The sequence below is a fragment of the Anomaloglossus baeobatrachus genome, chromosome 4, assembly GCF_048569485.1.
Source record: "Anomaloglossus baeobatrachus isolate aAnoBae1 chromosome 4, aAnoBae1.hap1, whole genome shotgun sequence".
Lineage (NCBI taxonomy): Eukaryota > Metazoa > Chordata > Amphibia > Anura > Aromobatidae > Anomaloglossus > Anomaloglossus baeobatrachus.
Window position 1 is genome coordinate 533876719 of NC_134356.1, and position 18914 is coordinate 533895632.

General features: G+C 47.0%; 1 protein-coding gene across 2 annotated transcripts in view; it reads left to right on the forward strand.

Moving 5' to 3' along the window:
• The window catches only part of MFGE8 (milk fat globule EGF and factor V/VIII domain containing), a 96136-nt gene that overhangs the window by 27045 nt on the left and 50177 nt on the right, over positions 1-18914 (forward strand). For both annotated transcript variants that reach the window (XM_075345943.1, XM_075345944.1), the window contains exons 4-5: positions 7813-7926; positions 12340-12521. In XM_075345943.1, coding sequence (XP_075202058.1) covers positions 7813-7926; positions 12340-12521 — 296 coding nt within the window. The remainder of the gene's footprint in view (positions 1-7812; positions 7927-12339; positions 12522-18914) is intronic.

The window sequence follows — 18914 nt, forward strand, 5'->3', positions numbered from 1 at the left end:
TTGCATACGTGGGACATTGTCTTTTTCTATATTCACCTGTATCCAGCGCTGTTTTCTTCGGCTCTGCTGTCTTCTGCTTCTGACCCCCGCTCATTATATTCATTTATTATTTACTGCACTGAGCACCTGGAAGCCGGAGCATTGCAGGGACAGCACTACTGAGGACAGCATCGCTGGTCACTGGTGAGTATTCAGCAAGCAAGCAGTGTGTGTGCAGTGACGTCCAGGAGGTCATCAGAGTTCCCAATGAACTCTGATGAACTCGTGAAGTCACCATGGTGACACCCGCTGTAGCGGGGGTGTCATCAGGATGTCATCAGAATTCATTGGAAACTTCAATGACCTCCTGGACGTTACTGCGCACACACACTGCTTGCTGGATACTCGCCTGTCACCGGCAATGGTGTCCCCGGCTTTTTCCTCGGCGGTGCTGTCCCCGTGATGCTCCTGCTTCCAGCTCCTCAGTGCTGTGAATAATCAATGATTATAATGAGTGGGGGTCAGAAGCAGAAGACAGCAGAGCCGAAGAAAACAGCGTTGGATACAGGTGAATATAGAAAATGTGTTTTTTATTTCAAAGACCCGTGTTTTGTCTGGTACATGTAACACTGATGTCACAAGGATCACATCAGTGTGTGATTCATGTGACACTCGTGCTGCCAGAGAAAAAACGTGTCTCCATGTGTGTGTGCGGGACCACGCGGGGTCACACAGTCCGTGTGAAAACACAGCCGTATGAATAACACTATATAGTAACATGGGTATGTGTGGCATCCGTGTTAAAAACTGATGTCACGCGTATGTGAAACACGGACATCTGAAAGGGACCTTATTTTTCTTTTAAGAAGGCCTCCTACTCTGCACTCGTTACCTGTATTAATTACACCTGTTTGAGTGGGTGAACAGGTGTCTTCCACAGATAACAGGTTCACACTCCAACCTCTCCACCATGGCCAAGACCAATGAGCTGTCTATGGACACCAGGGACAAAATTGTAGACCTGCACAAGTCTGGGATGGCCAAAAGGACAATAGGCAAGCCGCTATGTGTGAAAGCAACAACTTTTGGAGCAATTATTAGAAAATGTAAGAAACACAAGATGACTGTCAATCTTACTCTGGTTCCATGCAAAATCTCGCCTCTTGGGTTAAGGATGATTCTAAGAAAGGTCTGGAATCGGCCCAAAACTTCACAGGAGAACCTGGTCAATGACCTGAAGAGAGCTGGGGCCACAGTATCAAAGATTGCCATTAGTAACATAGTATGTCGTCATGGATTAAAATCCTGCAGGGCACGCAAGGTCCCATGTTCATGCCAGCACATGTCCAGGACTGTTTAAATTTCACCAATGACCATTTGGTTGATCCAGAGGAGGCATGGGAGAAAGTCATGTGGTCAGATGAGACCAAAATAGAACTTTTTGGTGTCAACTCCACTCGCTGTGTTTTGAGGAAGAATAAGGATGAGTACAACTCCAAGAAAACTGCCCCAACCATGAAGCATGGGGGATGGAAACATAGTATGGGGATGCTTTTTGCAAAGGGAACAGGACAACTGCATCATATTGCAGGATGAATGGGGTCATGTATCACAGAATTTTGGCCAGCAACCTCCTTCCCTCAGTAAGAGCATTGAAGATGGGTCGTGGCTGGATCGTATAGCATGACAATAACTCAAAACACACAGCCAGGGGCAACTAAGGAAGTGATCTATAAGAAGCATTTCAAGGTCCTAAAGTGACCTAGCCAGTTTCCAGACCTGAACCTAATAGAAAATCTTTGGAGGAAGCTAAAATTCAATGTTGCCCAGCCACAGCCCTAAAACCTGAAAGTTCTGGAGAAGATCTGTATGGAGGAGTGGGCCATAATTCTTGCTTCGCTATGTACAAACTTGGTCAAGAATTACAGGAAACGTCTGATCTCAGTAATATCAAATACTTATTTCATGAAATAAAATGCAAATTATTTAAAAAATCTAACAAGGTGATTATATGTATTTTTTGGGGGGGAGGGGGTTGGGGGGTATTTGATCTGTATCAGTTGAAGTGTACCTACAATAAAAATTACAGACCTCTCCATTCTTTGTAGCTGGGAAAAATCTCAAACTCGTCAGTGTATCAAATACTTATTCTCCCCACTGTAGGAGTAGTAGGTACTCAGCCATGCAAATAAGTGGGACTTCATCTTGTAAGACATCCCCATAATGCCTCAAAGTCTCCAGTCAGGGTGGGTTAGGACTCCCTAATATGCACCACGTTTACCTGAACTGCTGCCACATGCTCATTTAGGCCGGGGCCACACTGGGGACTACTGTGATCCTCGCATGACACTCTGCTCACGCTGGTAGCACAGCAGGAGCCGAGTGTTATGCGAGTGTCACTGCAACTGAGGGCTGATCTTGTGATCGGACCACAGCTGCGGGGGGCGGGCCGGCACTGAGGAGGGGAGGGCCAATGCTGCGGAGAGGAGGGCCGGTGCTACAGAGGGGAGGGAGGGATTTATCTCCCTCTCTCTTCTGTTGCCGGCTATTGCCATTCTCGCTCTGCCCTTGCATTACACCGGTGCAGGCAGATTTTTCTCTCGCCCCATACACTTGAATGGGTGCGAGAGAAACAAGGATCGCATTACAGTCGCATCATGCTGCTATTGTTTTCTTTGTCCGATTAGGGCTGAGAAAATAATCGCTCATGGGTGCTGGCACACAGGCTAATATTGGTCTGAGTGGAATGCGATGTTTTATCACATTCCACTCACTCCGGTTTTCATGCCTTAGGCCTTACACTGCTGCTATATGTGAAGGCTTCTTGTCTCTGCACATAGAACAATTCAAAATCCTGTAAGAAAAGATAAAAACTGAATCACCAAGATAATTGGAAAATAATTACGCTTTCATTATATAGAGCAAGTGAGAAGAACATTAGATGTAATTACAGAAGCTATGCAGGAGCTCCTATTATTAAGCAGTGTAGAAAAAAAAAGTGGAAAAAATTGTCTATAAAGATATTCTTTATGCAGAGTAAGAGGCAGCGATTATTTTAGGGGTAAGTGTTGACAGGTTCATATCTCCATAATTGCAGAGTTAATCTGAAAATCCGCAGCAATTGGCAAAAATTGCACTTGAAAAGTAGTAACGCTGTCCACACTGTGTGCTTAGTTTACGTTTCCTCCCTGGTGAGAAACTCCAGAGGGTTTTAGTGGAGGAATGTGCAGAGAAAAATCCCTCCAAACATAAACTATCTGCAGCTTTTCCTGGGGCCGGTAATGATGTGAAATGATTACAGTATGTGCCCAAGGCCACAGGAGGACAATCTGATTGAACTGAATGTACGACTCCCACAACCCGCTGGAGATTAGGCTGCACAGCCCAGAAAAATAAACTTTTTTTTTTTTTTTTTTTTTTAAAAGACCTCCAGATTCACTCCTGAAGTGGTGAATTGTACTTAGCATCTAACTGACCATGATTCTTTTACTTGAGGCAAAATGTGGGATTTTTAGTTTTTAGATGAAGCATTGCTTACTTGCTTAAAATAAAAAGTTCCAATTGGGAGTTCTTTTTTTTTTTTTTATTACAACATTTTATGGTTTTCCACTTTGTATAAATCATTCAGGACTAATCCCAATTTGCTATAATTTTAGGATCTAAGGCCCAGTGCCCACGCTGTGTAGTTTTGATGCGTATTTTCAGAAATCTGCAGCAAAATCTGCATGTTTTTTGTGAAGCCAGCAAAGTCTATGAGAATTCAGAAGTGCTGTGCCCATGTTGCTTATTTTTCCCTTGTGTATTTGGTGCAGATTTGGTGCAGAAAAAAAAGAAATCTGCACCAAACACGCAAGGGAAAAAATACTCCGCGTGGGCACAGCACTTCTGAATTCTCATAGACTTTGATGGTTCACAATGGATATGCAGATTTCTGAAAATCTGCATCAAAATATGTGTCAAAATACGCAGCGTGGGCACATGGCCTTATCTGATACACCCACTGTGGAGGAAAAAAAGACTGTCAAGTGCCAGACTGTCATATCTTTGTTCTTTGTTTTTCAAGTACTTCTTGAATTGTTGATGCCAATGCGGGTGAATCATAATGTAGTAATTAAGATTAATAATAATTTGTGACATTCCCCATATGTTAGCTTTGCATCTACTCCTAAGTCACCAGGAATCTGAGAGATGTTGGCGGCATGCCTCTGTGCTGTGAAGCCAAAAAAGATCCAGCACATTTTAAAAAAATATTTACTTTATTTACTTCAAGTCAAAAACCATTACATGGAAAGATGGACTGTCCAAAAAGATCTTCCAATGACCCATACCACATTGTTGTTGTCGCGTTTTGAGGCATGCTCCTCTTAATCATAACCTACAGCACGTATATTGTGTGTGCTGTAGGTTATGATTAAGATGCGTATGACTCAAAACGCGTCAACGACTGTGGTATGGGTCGTTTTAAAATCTTTTTGGACAGTCCATCCTTCCATGTAATGTTTTTATCTTGGAATAAATTCTAAATGTTTAAGATGTGCCGTATCTCTTTTGGACTTCTCGATCCACATTTTGGTTTTTGATCCCGAGCACTCACAGGACAGGTGACCTGAACGCTCTACAAATTTTAAGCCATTTTGAACCCCATCTTTTATTAACGACCCCACCCATTGTTAGTAATTTTTACAGGTAGGAACTTTTTCCACTCCCAGTTGCATGAAGGCAGTTGTCTAGTCTTCTGATGAAAGTCCCACTCCACGTGACTGCAAACTTCTGAATCCTAACAGGACATGCATCACATACTGCCAGGATTCTCTGGTGTGGCCGGCGAGAGCAGGCGGTGACATGATTGCAATTTGCACACATGCAGTCACTTGCTGATTAGTTGTGTTCAGCCTCTGTCTAGTCACTTTTATATTGAGCGAGGTTGAGCACGTCTAGTCAGTATGTATGTATGTATGTATGGAAATTGCATACTTGTGATGACGTGCCTGCACGCTCTCCGGCTCAACACAAGAGAATCCAAAGAATGATTTGAAGGTCTACAGTCACATAATGACTGCAGACTCTTATCAAAAGACTAGACAAGCACTTTAACCTCTAAAGCAAAGCCTGATCCTCTAATTCAGAGGTTTAAAAGGGGCTAAAATGAGAGACTGTGACTATTCTGGAAGGACGAACAAACAGGCCGAGCTTGGTTCTGCGCATCATCGTCATTATTACTTAATATTGAGCAGAATTAAAGGGAATCTGTCATTAAAAAAACAAACGCTATTAACCTTCAGATATGGGGCTAATCTGTATGTTAAGAACTTTCAAAATCTGTAGTGTCTGCACACTGAAAGCCTGGCTATCAGGAGGAAATTGACTTTCTTCCTCCTGGCAGCTTCTGGCTGTCATTGAAGCCACGTCTCTGTCCCTGCTCAGTACATAGTGAGCGGCAGCTGCAACCACTATGCCACTGACTGACAGCTAGCTCACTCCGGAGCCAACTGTCAGTCAGTGCCAGTGCATGGTTACAGCCCGATACTGCTCATAGGAGTACATTTAAAGAGTTTATTCCACTACTTTTACATTGAGGTCCTATCTTTAGGATAGGTCATTAATGTCTGATCTGCTGGAGTCCGACACACGGCATCCCCGCCAATCAGCTGTCCGTAGTCACTATGGCAGCAGCAGGCAATGCTCAGTTCTGGAGATGCCCTGTCAACTGATAGTGGCTGGGTACTGCACATCCGCCTCCTATTGATTTGATGTGGATGCTATCAGTTGATGGGGCAGCTGCAGAACTGAGCATTTCCAGCTTCCTGTTACCGCTGCTGGGACTGAGAACAGCTGATAGGCGGGGTGCCGGGAGTCAGACATTCATGACCTATCCTAAAGGCCCTGTCACACACACAGATAAATCTGCGGCAGATCTGTGGTTGCAGTGAAATTGTGGACAATCAGTGCCAGGTTTGTGGCTGTGTACAAATGGAACAATGTGTCCATGATTTCACTGCAACCACAGATCTGCCAAAGATTTATCTCTGCGTGTAAAGTGGCCTTAAGGCTAGGCCATCAATGTTAAAGTTGTGAAGGGGACAACCTCTAATTTCCTCCTGATAGCCATGGCTTCAGTGTGGAGGTTGCACAGATTTCAAATGCTATTAACCTGCAGATTAACCCCATATCTACAGTTTTATAGTGTTTTCTTTTTTTTGTTTTGTTTATACGTTATCGGATTTGTTGCAATCTTTATTCTCATCCATAGCAGCTGATGAAAAGCATACAATTTGTTTGTTTTTTTATTTTATGAAGTTATAAGAAGTAGTAAACCTACTGCTCATGTTATACAGCTCTTGTAAAACACACACACACACACACACACACACACACACACACACACACACACACACACTATGACCCCCCCTACAGCCCACCTCCACACACAGTATAATGACCCCCTGCAGCCCCCCTCCGCACACAGTATGATGACCCCCTACAGCCCACCTCTGCACACATTATGATGACCCCCTGCAGCCCTCCTCCGCACACATTATGATGACCCCCTGCAGCCCTCCTCCGCACACATTATGATGACCCCCTGCAGCCCCCCTCCACACACACAGTATGATGACCCCCTGCAGCCCACCTCTGCACACATTATGATGACCCCCTGCAGCCCTCCTCCGCACACATTATGATGACCCCCTGAAGCCCCCCTCCACTCACACATTATGATGACCTCCTGCAGCCCCCCTCCCCTCCACACACACAGTATGATGACCCCCTGCAGCCCTCCTCCGCACACATTATGATGACCCCCTGCAGCCCTCCTCCCCTCCACACACACAGTATGATGACCCCCTGCAGCCCACCTCTGCACACATTATGATGACCCCCTGCAGCCCTCCTCCGCACACAGTATGATGACCCCCTGCAGCCCCCCTCCACACACAGTATGATGACCCCCTGCAGCCCCCCTCCACACACAGTATGAGGACCCCCTGCAGCCCCCTCCACACACAGTATGAGGACCCCCTGCAGCCCCCCTCCACACACTCAGTATGATGACCCCCTGCAGCCCCCCTCCACACACAGTATGATGACCCCCTGCAGCCCTTTTCCGCACACATTATGATGACCCCCCTGCAGCCCCCCTCCACACGCACATTATGATGACCCCCTGCAGCCCCCCTCCACACACATTATGATGACCCCCTGCAGCCCCCCTCCACACACACATTATGATGACCCCCTGCAGCCCCCCTCCACACACACATTATGATGACCCCCTGCAGCCCCCCTCCACACACACATTATGATGACCCCCTGCAGCCCCCCTCCACACACACATTATGATGACCCCCTGCAGCCCCCCTCCACACACACATTATGATGACCCCCTGCAGCCCTCCTCTGCACACATTATGATGACCCCCTGCAGCCCCCCTCCACACACACATTATGATGACCCCCTGCAGCCCCCCTCCACACACACCTTATGATGACCCCCTGCAGCCCCCCTCCACACACACAGTATGATGACCCCCTGCAGCCTCCCTCCACACACACATTATGATGACCCCCTGCAGCCCTCCTCTGCACACACATTATGATGACCCCCTGCAGCCCCCCTCCACACACACCTTATGATGACCCCCTGCAGCCCCCCTCCACACACACAGTATGATGACCCCCTGCAGCCTCCCTCCACACACACATTATGATGACCCCCTGCAGCCCCCCTCCACACACACAGTATGATGACCTCCTGCATTTACTATTTTAATTTCACTGTCAAGATGGAGATTTTTCTTTAAAATCTTTTTGTGTCTTAAATATTTTCCCTAGGTGAGAACCATTGTTCTTCATATCCCTGTAAGAATGGAGGCGTCTGCCAAAATCTTGTTAATGATTACAGCTGTAAATGTGTCTCGCCGTTTATTGGAAAAGGATGCCAAATACGTAAGTGATTTTCAATATTTTCATTCTCTGTTAGCCGCAGCCTGACCGGACATTCACGTTAGATGGGTGTCTGCTGAACTAAAATCCAGCACGTCCAAACCTTATTTCTCTTACTATTTGGTGGAGCCAGTTCCACCAAAATGTGTGGGTTTGGCTGACATTTATCTAATATGTACGGCTGCCTCCTAGGTGGAATGTTACCGTATCTGTGACCCCCTAATCTGCCATGTCAGTATTGGCACCCCCAACTGTTTAGCTCAAGGTCGCAGCTTGCTGTGTTGCAGAATAGGGGTGGACATGATTCTTTCTCCTTGCAGTAATATATGAATGCATCTGAGCACGTATGCCCAGATTACACTTCACTCTCCTCTGCTTTTCAGTGCGGTGTATTGATGTGACAAGTGCTGTGGTGTGCAGATAGGATATGACATTGCACTATCTAATGATGGGAACATCCAGCGCTTGTTACGTGAAAGCAGCACACTGTAAAGCAGCCTGAGAGGAGAGTGAAGTGGGATCTGGACATGCGTGCTCAGACTGATGTCCCTAAATGAGAGGAAGCCCCCACTAGTGACATGCCCTGCTCAGTGTGTCCGATACCGGTCTCCAGACCAGAAGGATCAAAGCTAAATATCAACATAGGAATATACGCACCGCCGACCGATAAGCGGACAGGGGCAGGGTAGGTAGCTGAAGTAGATTAGGAAAGTGTTAATTAGGAAGAGTTAGGCTATGTTCACATTTCCGTTTTTTTTGTATCAGATGCGTTGTACAACGGGTGACAAGAAATGGAATTGATTGCCATGAGAAAGCGGATTCCTTTGGTGAAATTATTTCAGTATAAAAACAAAAGAGAGAGAGAACGATCAGCTGCTTGCTCTGAAAAGCCAGCCACCGGGCAATCAGCTGATCGCTCTGCAAAATCGGCCGATCAGCTGATCACTCTCAAAAGCCGGCCGCCAGTAGATCAGCTGATCGCTCTCAAAAGCTGATCGCACTCAGCTGATCGTTCCGGCGGCTGGAACTGAATTTACAATCAATCATCGTTTCTTACTGTGCACAGGCTCACTAAAAAAACGATCCACCGCACACAAAAAAACGTTACATTCAGCGGTGCTCCCGCCTGACGGTCAGTCAGTAAAGTACTGATCCGTCACGCGGCGGATGCAACGCAGGGCCATCAGTCACTTCCTGTCGCTAATAGAAGTCTATGGGGAAAAAACGGATTCCTGCTAAATATTTTGCAGGATAACGTAATTCCTCAAGGCGACGGATTGTGACTGATGCAAAAAGACGGAAGTGTGAACATAGCCTTAGGATAAATGAAGGAAGGGACGGGTCAGATTAGTAGTGGGAAAATCTCTTTATTAAAAAAAGAAGAATCCTGATGATAATGTCAATATTTTATACACTCATCAGAACTTCACCTAATTAGAATAACTATTTCAACTATTTCTATAGTGTCAACACATTCTGTAACCTAGATTTAAACATTTTCGTAACTTTTTCACAAATATCTATTTATTTCAGTCATTAATTTTTTTATTTTTTTTTTAAGATACCACTTTTTTTTTTGTTTTGTTTTTTTTTATTTCACTACCAGATAAGTAATAATGTGTGCTCCCTGTGTTTGGTAAAATACCTACCAGTGGTTCAGTGGTTGTCTTCTACTGGTTCTGGTGCCACTCTGATTCCTCTCCGTTGAGATTTCTTGTGACTGCTTGGCCCGAAGTCTGTATCTCTCTTAGATCGTACCGTGTGACGCCGCCCTATCGTACGATCGCACAAGCGATCGTACCCGCCCCCGTCGTTTGTGCGTCACGGGCAATTAGTTGCCCATGGCGCACAAAGTCGTTAACCCCCTGTCACACGCACTTACCTCCCGGACAACGTTGCTGTGGGCGGCGAGTATCCTCTTCCTGAAGGGGGAGGGACGTTCGGCGTCACAGCGACGTCACACAGCGGCTGCCCAATAGAAGCGGAGGGGCGAAGATGAGCGTAAGGTAACATCCCGCCCACCTCCTTCCTTCTGCATTGCCGGTGGGACGCAGGTAAGCTGTGTTCGTCGTTCCCAGGGTGTCACACGTAGCGATGTGTGCTGCCTCGGGAACGATGGACAACCGGAGCACAGAAGGAGGACCGACATTTTGAAAATGAACGACGTGTCAACGAGCAACGATAAGGTGAGTATTTTTGCTCGTTCACAGTCGTTCGTAGCTGTCACACGCTACGATATGTCTAACGATGCTGGGTGGGCATCACGGAATCCGTGACCCCGACGACATATCGCTCGATATGTCGTAGCGTGTGACACCGCCCTTAGACCTCAGTTCCACTTGCATTTTGCACAGACAAGTGCAATCCGATAAAACATCAGATTGCTCTCACTCTAGTGCAAAACTATGGGCCAGTGTCTATCTGCGATTGATTTCTCATGCCATAACGGCCTGAGAAATAATGCCTGCATGCTGCGTTTGGCAACGAGTCTCGGCTCACACACACCTATACAAGTCTATGGGTGCGTGTGAAACATCGCACTGCACTCGCATGTCATCCGACCACAGTGTGATGTAGGCAGAGACAGGAGAGAGAGAAAATGCTCCCTACCTCTTCTCTGCAGTTGTGATCCAATCGCAAGATCAGATCACAGTCGCTTGACCCTCGGCTGACACCCGCAGCAGAGGGTCATTAGCATGTCGCTTCTGATGCAATCTCATCCGAAGCTATGCGCAAGTGGAACTGAGGCCTTAACGTAAGTCTATAAGTGCATCAATTGGACTATAAGGGTGCTTTACACGCTGCGACATCGCTAGCGATTGCTAGCGATGTCGCGAGCTTTAGCACCCGCCCCCGTTGTTGGTGCGATATGTGGTGATCGCTACCATAGCGAACATCATCGCTACGCCAGCGTCACACGTGTATATACCTGTTCTGCGACGTCACTGTGCCAGCCGAACAATCCCCCCTTCAAGGGGGAGGTTCATGCGGCGTCACAGCGACATCACAAAACTGCCGTCCAATAGCAGATGAGGGGCGGAGATGAGCTGCCGGAACATACCGCCCTCCTCCTTCCTTCCTCATTGCCGGTGGACGGAGGTAAGGAGGAGATTGTTGCTCCTGCAGTGTCGCACATAGCGATGTGTGATGCCGCAGGAACGAGGAACAACCTCGCTATGTACGAGACAACGATTTTTGGTAAATGGACGACCTCCTTATATACCAACGATTTTTGTCTCTTTTGCGATCGTTTAAGGTCGCTCCTGCCTGTCACACGCTGCGATGTCGCTAACGACGCCGGATGTGCGTCACAAACACCGTATATATCACACGATATTAACACGATATATCGTTAGCGATGTCGCAGCGTGTAAATGGCCCTTTTAGACTTGCGCTGAGAAGTGATTTCTGTATCGCTTTGAAAGCTCTGAAATCCAACCAGTCCCAGCTCCTGTCCTGTTGTGCACAAGAGGTTCGGAGCGACGTTGGGAACAGCAGAAGACTGGGGCTGGTATTTTACTGCACATAGGAACATACATACATTAATACCTTTCCAGTGCTCAATTAAAACGCCCAGAGTGGTACTTTTAAATGCATGAATTTGGGGATAAACATAATTTTAACTATCGAGTTCCATTAACAGTGTTGCTCTGTTTGGCTTTATCAAGTTATTTATTTCTCAGGACAATTGACTTTTGATGTGGTTATGGTCCTAAATCAGCAGAGGGAGTTCAGAAAAACACTGACAGGGAGTTTAATATGCAAATTACCGATTCAGAGGAAGAGGCCTTGAACACTAGCGCCACCTATTGGAAGTAGCAATCCTAAAAGTGAATATTCACTCTTTAAATAAGCCTTGCTATATGACTTAGGATATATATAAGCCAAGCCAGAATGTCTGTGTCTGAAAACTGCAATTCTGGTTTGGCTCATATAGCAAGGCTTGTTAAAGGGGTGATATTGACTTTTAGGATTGCTACTTCCAATAGGTGGCACCAGAGTTCTCTTCCTCACTTAAGAGGCAATTTGCATATTAAATTTTTCAGCGGAACATGCAAAGCTTTTAAGTCTCCTCATACTGGCGTGTCACTCCACATAAGGACCCCCCCTCTGAGGATAGGGAGTTTGTAACACTTATCTGTTAGAACTTGTTAACTTACAGATTTATAGCGCACTCATTCTGCATCCAGCCGACAGTGCAACACTAACGCCATAGAAGACAGACTATATAAAATGTTTAACAAAATGATTTTCAGCCCGAGATACAAGCATTTGTGCAAATGTTTAAAAAAAAAAATAAGTCCCTGGTAATGGACAACCCCTTAATTGGACGTTATTCAGTGATTGTCTGTGATTCTCTGATTTTGTACTTCTGTCCAGTCATTTTGTTCAACTCCCATCTATTTAATTACTTAGGTTGTGCAAATGCGTTAGGAATGGAGGGAGGCGCTATATCCGATGCCCAGATCACATCTTCTTCCTTATACCATGGTTTCCTTGGCCTGCAGCGATGGGGCCCTAATCTTGCTCGGTTGAACAATAAAGGATTAGTCAACGCATGGACGGCAAGTAGCTATGACAAGCATCCATGGATTCAGGTATGTATGGATTGCTTATTTTAAGAAGGGTAATAACATGCAAAAGATAGTTAATGGGAACCTGTCACTAGGTTTTAGATACTCCATCTGAGAGCAGCGTGATGTAGGGGCTGAGAGACTGATTGCAGCGATGTGTCACTTAGTGATTTCATGAAAACTGTAGCAAGTAGCTGTTTTCTGTTTTGCAGATCCGTTCTTTGAATGCTGAGCTCTGTATAACCCCGCCCACATCAAAGCCAGCTTTCTGTGTACACTTTTCATAGGCAGAAAGCAGCCAATCAGTGGTCGTGATGGGGTTTCGCAGACCTCATGAGTATGGAGGACTAAGAGGCAACAGGTTTACTAGTCCTTTAGAGATAACCTACTGCTCTTGATAAAACAACGATTTTATCAAAACTGCAGCAAGCAGCCCAGTAAGTGAAGCGATAAATGGCTGGAATTGGGGTCTCTGTTCTTACATCATGCTGCTCTCAGATTTGATGTTAAAAAGTAGGAGACTGATTGCTTTTTAAAGGGAATGAGCACATGAGCAGCATGAAACTGAGACCATCTGTTATTGCAGCCGTTCTCCCCGCTCTGCTTCTATAGACAGGATTTCTATATGTGTCTAGCGTTTCAGATTGTCTCTCCAGGAAAGGAGACAAACTCTAGCGCAGCGCCACCTATTGGAAGTAGCGATCCTAAAAGTCAGAAGTGGATTTTTAACAATCCTTTGCATATGATTTAGGATTTTATACCAGACCAGAATCCCAATTTGCAGACACAGTGTTTCGGGGTGCTTGCCCCTCGTCAGTGCAAAGTATGGGGTGTCTGGTCTGGCTTATGAGAAGCTTTGTGGGGGGGCCACGGGGGAACACTATTCTCCTTAAATAGACTTTGCAAGCCAGTCTGGCTGCCAGTAAGGGGACTTATAGCTGCCATGCCCCTCTGGGAAATGTTCAAATTGTCTCTCCAGGAAAGGAGACAAACTCTAGTGCAGCGCCACCTATTGGAAGTAAGCATTTGAGTAACACATACACAGCGGCATCAATAATAGACTGTGTGGCTTTCTTCAGCTATTTTTACACAGATGTATTCAGTGTAAGGGCTACTGTGAAGTCTGGTCGGTAGCCGCCTTTACAGCAGAACTACTTAGCTCAGGAGAAGCAACCCTGCTCCCTGGGATTGAGTGGTGGTGCTGGAGATCATGGAGGCCAGCCTGGCCTTCGCTGTGGTCACTGTCCGGATTCCTGTGAAATCTGAGCAGCTGTGTGGAGCATAGTGTCCTGTGTGGCTCATGAAGGGCCCAAATGCCAGACGACGACGCCAGTTAAGGATCAGAAGAGGGATACCTTAATACAATCCTGAGTTGCCAGCTGTGCAGTGAATGTCAAGGTCAAGGCCGAGAGGAGAAGATTTAATGCATGGATAGTGCTATAATTATCGGGAGCGAGGAGAGCTGCTACACATTGCCGGAAAAGAGCTGGACTCCACACCATAAGGGGCTGTCAACTGAGTACTGAATAACTGTGGAGAGCTATCATCATCAGTCATCATGATATCCATCATTCATCATCATATCCATCCATCATCATATTCATCATCATATCCATCCATCATTCATCATCATATCCATCCATCATCATATTCATCATCATATCCATCCATCTACCATCATCTCCTGTAAAAGTGGGTTTTCCTGTTGCAGCTGAGGTCTGGACATTGCTTATTGAGACAGACTAATCCTGCACCCTGTCCTGCACCCTGTCCTGCACCCTGTCCTGCACCCTGTCCTGCACCCTGTCCTGCACCCTGTCCTGCACCCTGTCCTGCACCCTGTCCACAACTTTCACTTTTTTTTTTTTTTTTATATATCCTGCTGAGGACTGCCCGCCAGCCGGTGAGACCCCTGTGACCGTTGGCCGCTATTACGCCCCAGTTCAGTGCAGGCCGACACAGACATCTGTCTCTTGATTGCTTTTTGCACTTTGTACAGTGCTCCTTATGCTTCAGTCTCTGCAGATACATTAGTAAGGACAACCTAGAAAGACAGGGCTGCTTATATCACAGTCCTTCTTACTGCAAAACCAGCTCTGCAGTAAAGCACAAGGATGACGTGAATCTTCTAATCCGGGCTGACATTGCAGTTGTGGCTCACGTACACCAAAACATTTCTGCTGTATGAAACCACTCTTATGTCTAGATAAGTAGGTAAAGGAGCCATTTATCTTTTCGCCCTTGTGCCTCTTTTCGTAACTTTACCTTAGTAGGCTTTAAAATTCCCTACATTTCACAAAACAAGATGGTAGTTCATTAGGGCATGAGTGGAGTGGCAGATCAGTGGTGGTAGGCCATGTGTGAGAATGAGGAGATGGTATGTAGCTTCTGGGACGCTGCAAGACGGCCATGGCACATCTGTACTATCTTCTGTCACTGGCCGCCGTTTCGGTCACTGTACAGTCTTCAGTCTTCCACCTGGGGACAGCACTTCTACAGATACATTTGATTCTTACTAGGGTCTCATGGATATCCCCGTAACAATGAGGGTCTTTGGAACTCTTTTTGGAGGTACTGTTGGTGTACTACTATTGGGCACCTCTGGCAGACGTTTCTTGTTATCATTTTGTGATTTGTATTTATTCATGACATACAATTGCAAAAAACTCATTTTTTGTAGTTGGGGACTTACAGCACTTTAGCTCATTTGTCTTGGGTTAGTCAATCTTATTGGTAACTTAGTACTTTGCAATAATGTTTCTGGGAAGCCTATTAAAGCATTGAGTTGCAGTGTGTTTTCCCTGCTTACTGGATAAGGTGATACCTTGCTCATACAGAGCCCTGCTTTCGGGATCACGGTGTCCTAGCAGTCAGATCTCCAGTGATCAGCGACTTATCTTCTTTCCTCTGGCTGGACAATAACTTGTGATTTTGGGAAAACCTTTTTGCTATCATTTTGACTATACAAGGAGAACTATGCTGGCAGAGTAAGGCTATGTGCACACGTCCAGTATTAATACTGATGGCAGGATACATGCAGCATAAAATACATGCGTTTTTGACAAGACTTCAGGAATCTCATTCACTTTGCTGATCCTAGGAAATCCTTCAAGTTCTGTGACAAATCTGCACAGCAAAAACGCAATAAAACCACAATGTGTAGACAGACCCTAAGGAACTGTAGATACTTTCAGAAATTACACCCTAAAGGCCCCGTTACACGCAACGACGTAGCTAACAATATATCGCCGGGGTCACGGATTCCGTGACGCACATCCGGCATCGTTAGCGTCGATGTTGCGTGTGACACCAATGAGCGGCCGTTAACGATGGGAAAATACACACCAAATCCTCCATCGTTGACACGTCGTTCATTTTCAAAAAATCGTTGATTGTTGAGGACGCAGGTTGTTTGTCGGTCCCGAGGCAGCACACATCGCTATGTGGACACCTCGGGAACAACGAACAACAGCTTACCTGCGGCCGCCGGCAATGAGGAAGGAAGGAGGTGGGCGGGATGTTACGACCGCTCATCTCTGCCGCCCCGCTTCTATTGGGCAGCTGCTTAGTGACACCGCTGTGACGCCGCACGAACCGCCCCCTTAGAAAGGAGGCGGTTCGCTAGCCACAGCGATATTGCTGTGTGTAAAGCCCCCTTAAGGCTATGTTCACACCTTGCATCTTTTACTGCATTTTTGACATCACAAAGATGCACCTAAATGCATGCTTTTCCTTCTCCCAGCAAAGTGTATGAGATTTCTATTTTGCTGTCAGCACAGTGCATCTTTTTTTTTGGCTGCATCTTGGCTGCATTTTTTGAAGACTCAGCCAAGATGCGGTATGTCAATTATTTTTGCGTCTTGTCCCTGCATTTCAGAGGACTGGAAGAGCAATCCCCCACTGATTCAGCGTCGGTGGGGGATTGATCCCTGGTATCTGGTTAGATGCCGGTTCCCATAAGGTCAGTGGGGACCAGAAACTGGCGGAAAGAGGTAGGAGCAAGCGCTTCATACTTACCAAATCACCGGGCGGCGCGGCTGTCACACTGCCCCCGCGGGGGATCATACACTTCCCGGGCCACCATCATTGAATATGCACTGCTTCCCCCCTGCCCACAAGTGGCTGTGATTGGTTGCAGTCAGACGAGCCCCCACCCTGGGTGACAGCTCGTCTAACTGTAACCAATCACTGACGCCGGTGGGCAGGTCTATATCATACAGTAAAAGCAATAAATAAATAAAAATTGGCATAGGATCCCCCCATATTTTGATACTAGCACAGATAATTCCAACAGCTTGGGTCTGGTATTCTCAGGCTGGGGATACCCATGGTTATTGGGCACCCCCCAGCCTAAAAATATCTGCCAACAGGTGCCCGGAATTGCCGCATCCATTAGATGTGACAGTCCTGACACTTTACTCTTTCCGCATTACCATGGTGCAGTGGCAATCAGGTAATAAGTAATTAATAACAGCCCTTCAGCTGCCACTAAGCCTAAATTAGTAATGGCAGGCATCTACCCCCCCATCACTAGTGTGTAAGGGAAATGAAATAAACACAAAGACCAAAATAATGCTTTCTTTGGAATAAAAGATAAAAAGCATCCTCTTTCACCAGTTTATTAACCCCAACACAACCCTTCAGGTCCAACATAATCCACACGAGGTCCCTTGATGCTTCCAGCATTGCTACATATCTGAAGCTCACAGTGAGCGCCATAGAACAGGACTGCCCACTGTGAAGTTGAGGCTGCAACTAAAGTGAGCCGAGCGCTCAGCGGTGATGTCACTCAGGTTAGCCGCGGCCACAGCCTCCACCTAGGACAGCAAATCACTTGAGTGACGTCCCGCTGATTGCACTGCTCACTTCAGTCGAGGCCTGATTTGCGACCGGTCACAGGTAGAGGACTCCAGCTGTGGCCTCGGGTAACCTGAGTGACATAATCGCTTATCGCGCGGCTCACTTCAGTTGCTACATGGAGCTCACAGCGGACAGTCTTGTTCTATGGTGCTTGCTGTGAGCTTCAGATATGTAGCAGTGCTGGAAGCGTCGTGGGACCACGTGTGGATTATGTTGGACCTGAAGGGTGTTTGGGGGGTTTATAAAGTGGTGAAAGAGGGTGCTTTTTTGTCTTTCTTTATCGTTCCTTTGGGAGACCCAGACCATGGGTGTTTAGCTTCTGCCTCCGGAGGACGCACAAAGTACTACACTTAAAAGTGTAGCTCCTCCCTCTGAGCTTATACACCCCGTGGTAGCCAGTCCTAGCCAGTTTATCGCTTTGTGTTCAGGAGGTCATACATCCACACATGCATTTTCATCTGATTTGTTTGACTTTTGGAAAGCGTTTGAAGAAAAGCGGGTCCATGTCCACTCCCGGCATGTCCCTTCTCACCCCACTGTGTCGGCGGTGTTGTTAAGGTTGATTTACAAGGCTGAAGCCTTACATGCCACGCTCCTTCACCATCCCTTCTGGGCTCTGGCTTGAAGTGGGAGCCAGCACAGTCTCCATGCCTGGCAGGAGTCCGGTCTCCATCCACAGCCCCTTGAGGATTCTGTTGGACCGGAGCACTCATCCCCAGGGACATGGCCCTGCGTCTCAGCAGCTAAGTACCTGAGACGTTTATGTTGGGGGTCCCGGTTCTTTATTGTATGGGGAGAGTATGCTGTATGTGATTGTTTTTAACTTTTCCGGCGGGTTCTCCAGCTTTTGCCAGAGAACCGCGCCGATGGTGCCTGCTTGTCAGCCTCGCCGATAGTTTTGTTTTCCTGCCCTCGCATGTCACTCATGCAGAGGGACAGGTTCGGCTCCTCCCGGCGTCCGTTCTACACAGGGGAGGGACACTCCCCACTGCTGGGGCGTACCTCCTTCCCTGCAGGTCTCTATATCCCTCCAGTTCCCGCTCTTTTATAGGAACGCCCCATTTCTCAGGCAGAGTTCACTCTGCTCTGGGACATCCTGCATTCTGCATCTCTGCTGAGGTGCTGCGCACTGGGGGACCAGGCTTCGGGATCTGGAGGGCACACAACACCGCGCTCAGCGGTCTGGTAAGCCACAGCCGGTCTCCGGTTGTGGACCTCTGTATATTCTCCCTGGGGTTCATTCTCTGCAAAGCCCCCACTCCAGCAGCATGTCTCACACAAGGAGCAAGGCTCCAAAGCTTATGCTGCATGCACTGCATGTAAGCTCCTGCTGCCTGAGCCGAGCATTTATCCACACAGTGATGGTTGCTCTAACTTGGCGGTGCCACAGCCTGGAGTCTCACCCCCAGTGGTCTCTCAGGCTGCTGCTGCTGCACCTGTGACTGAAACCCCGGCCTGGGTAGAGTCCTTTTCTAGGTCCATATCCCAGTCATTTGCTGAGTCTATGGGACTTTTGTCCAGGACTTTGATGAATATGCATCAGCCCCCCTCACAGGG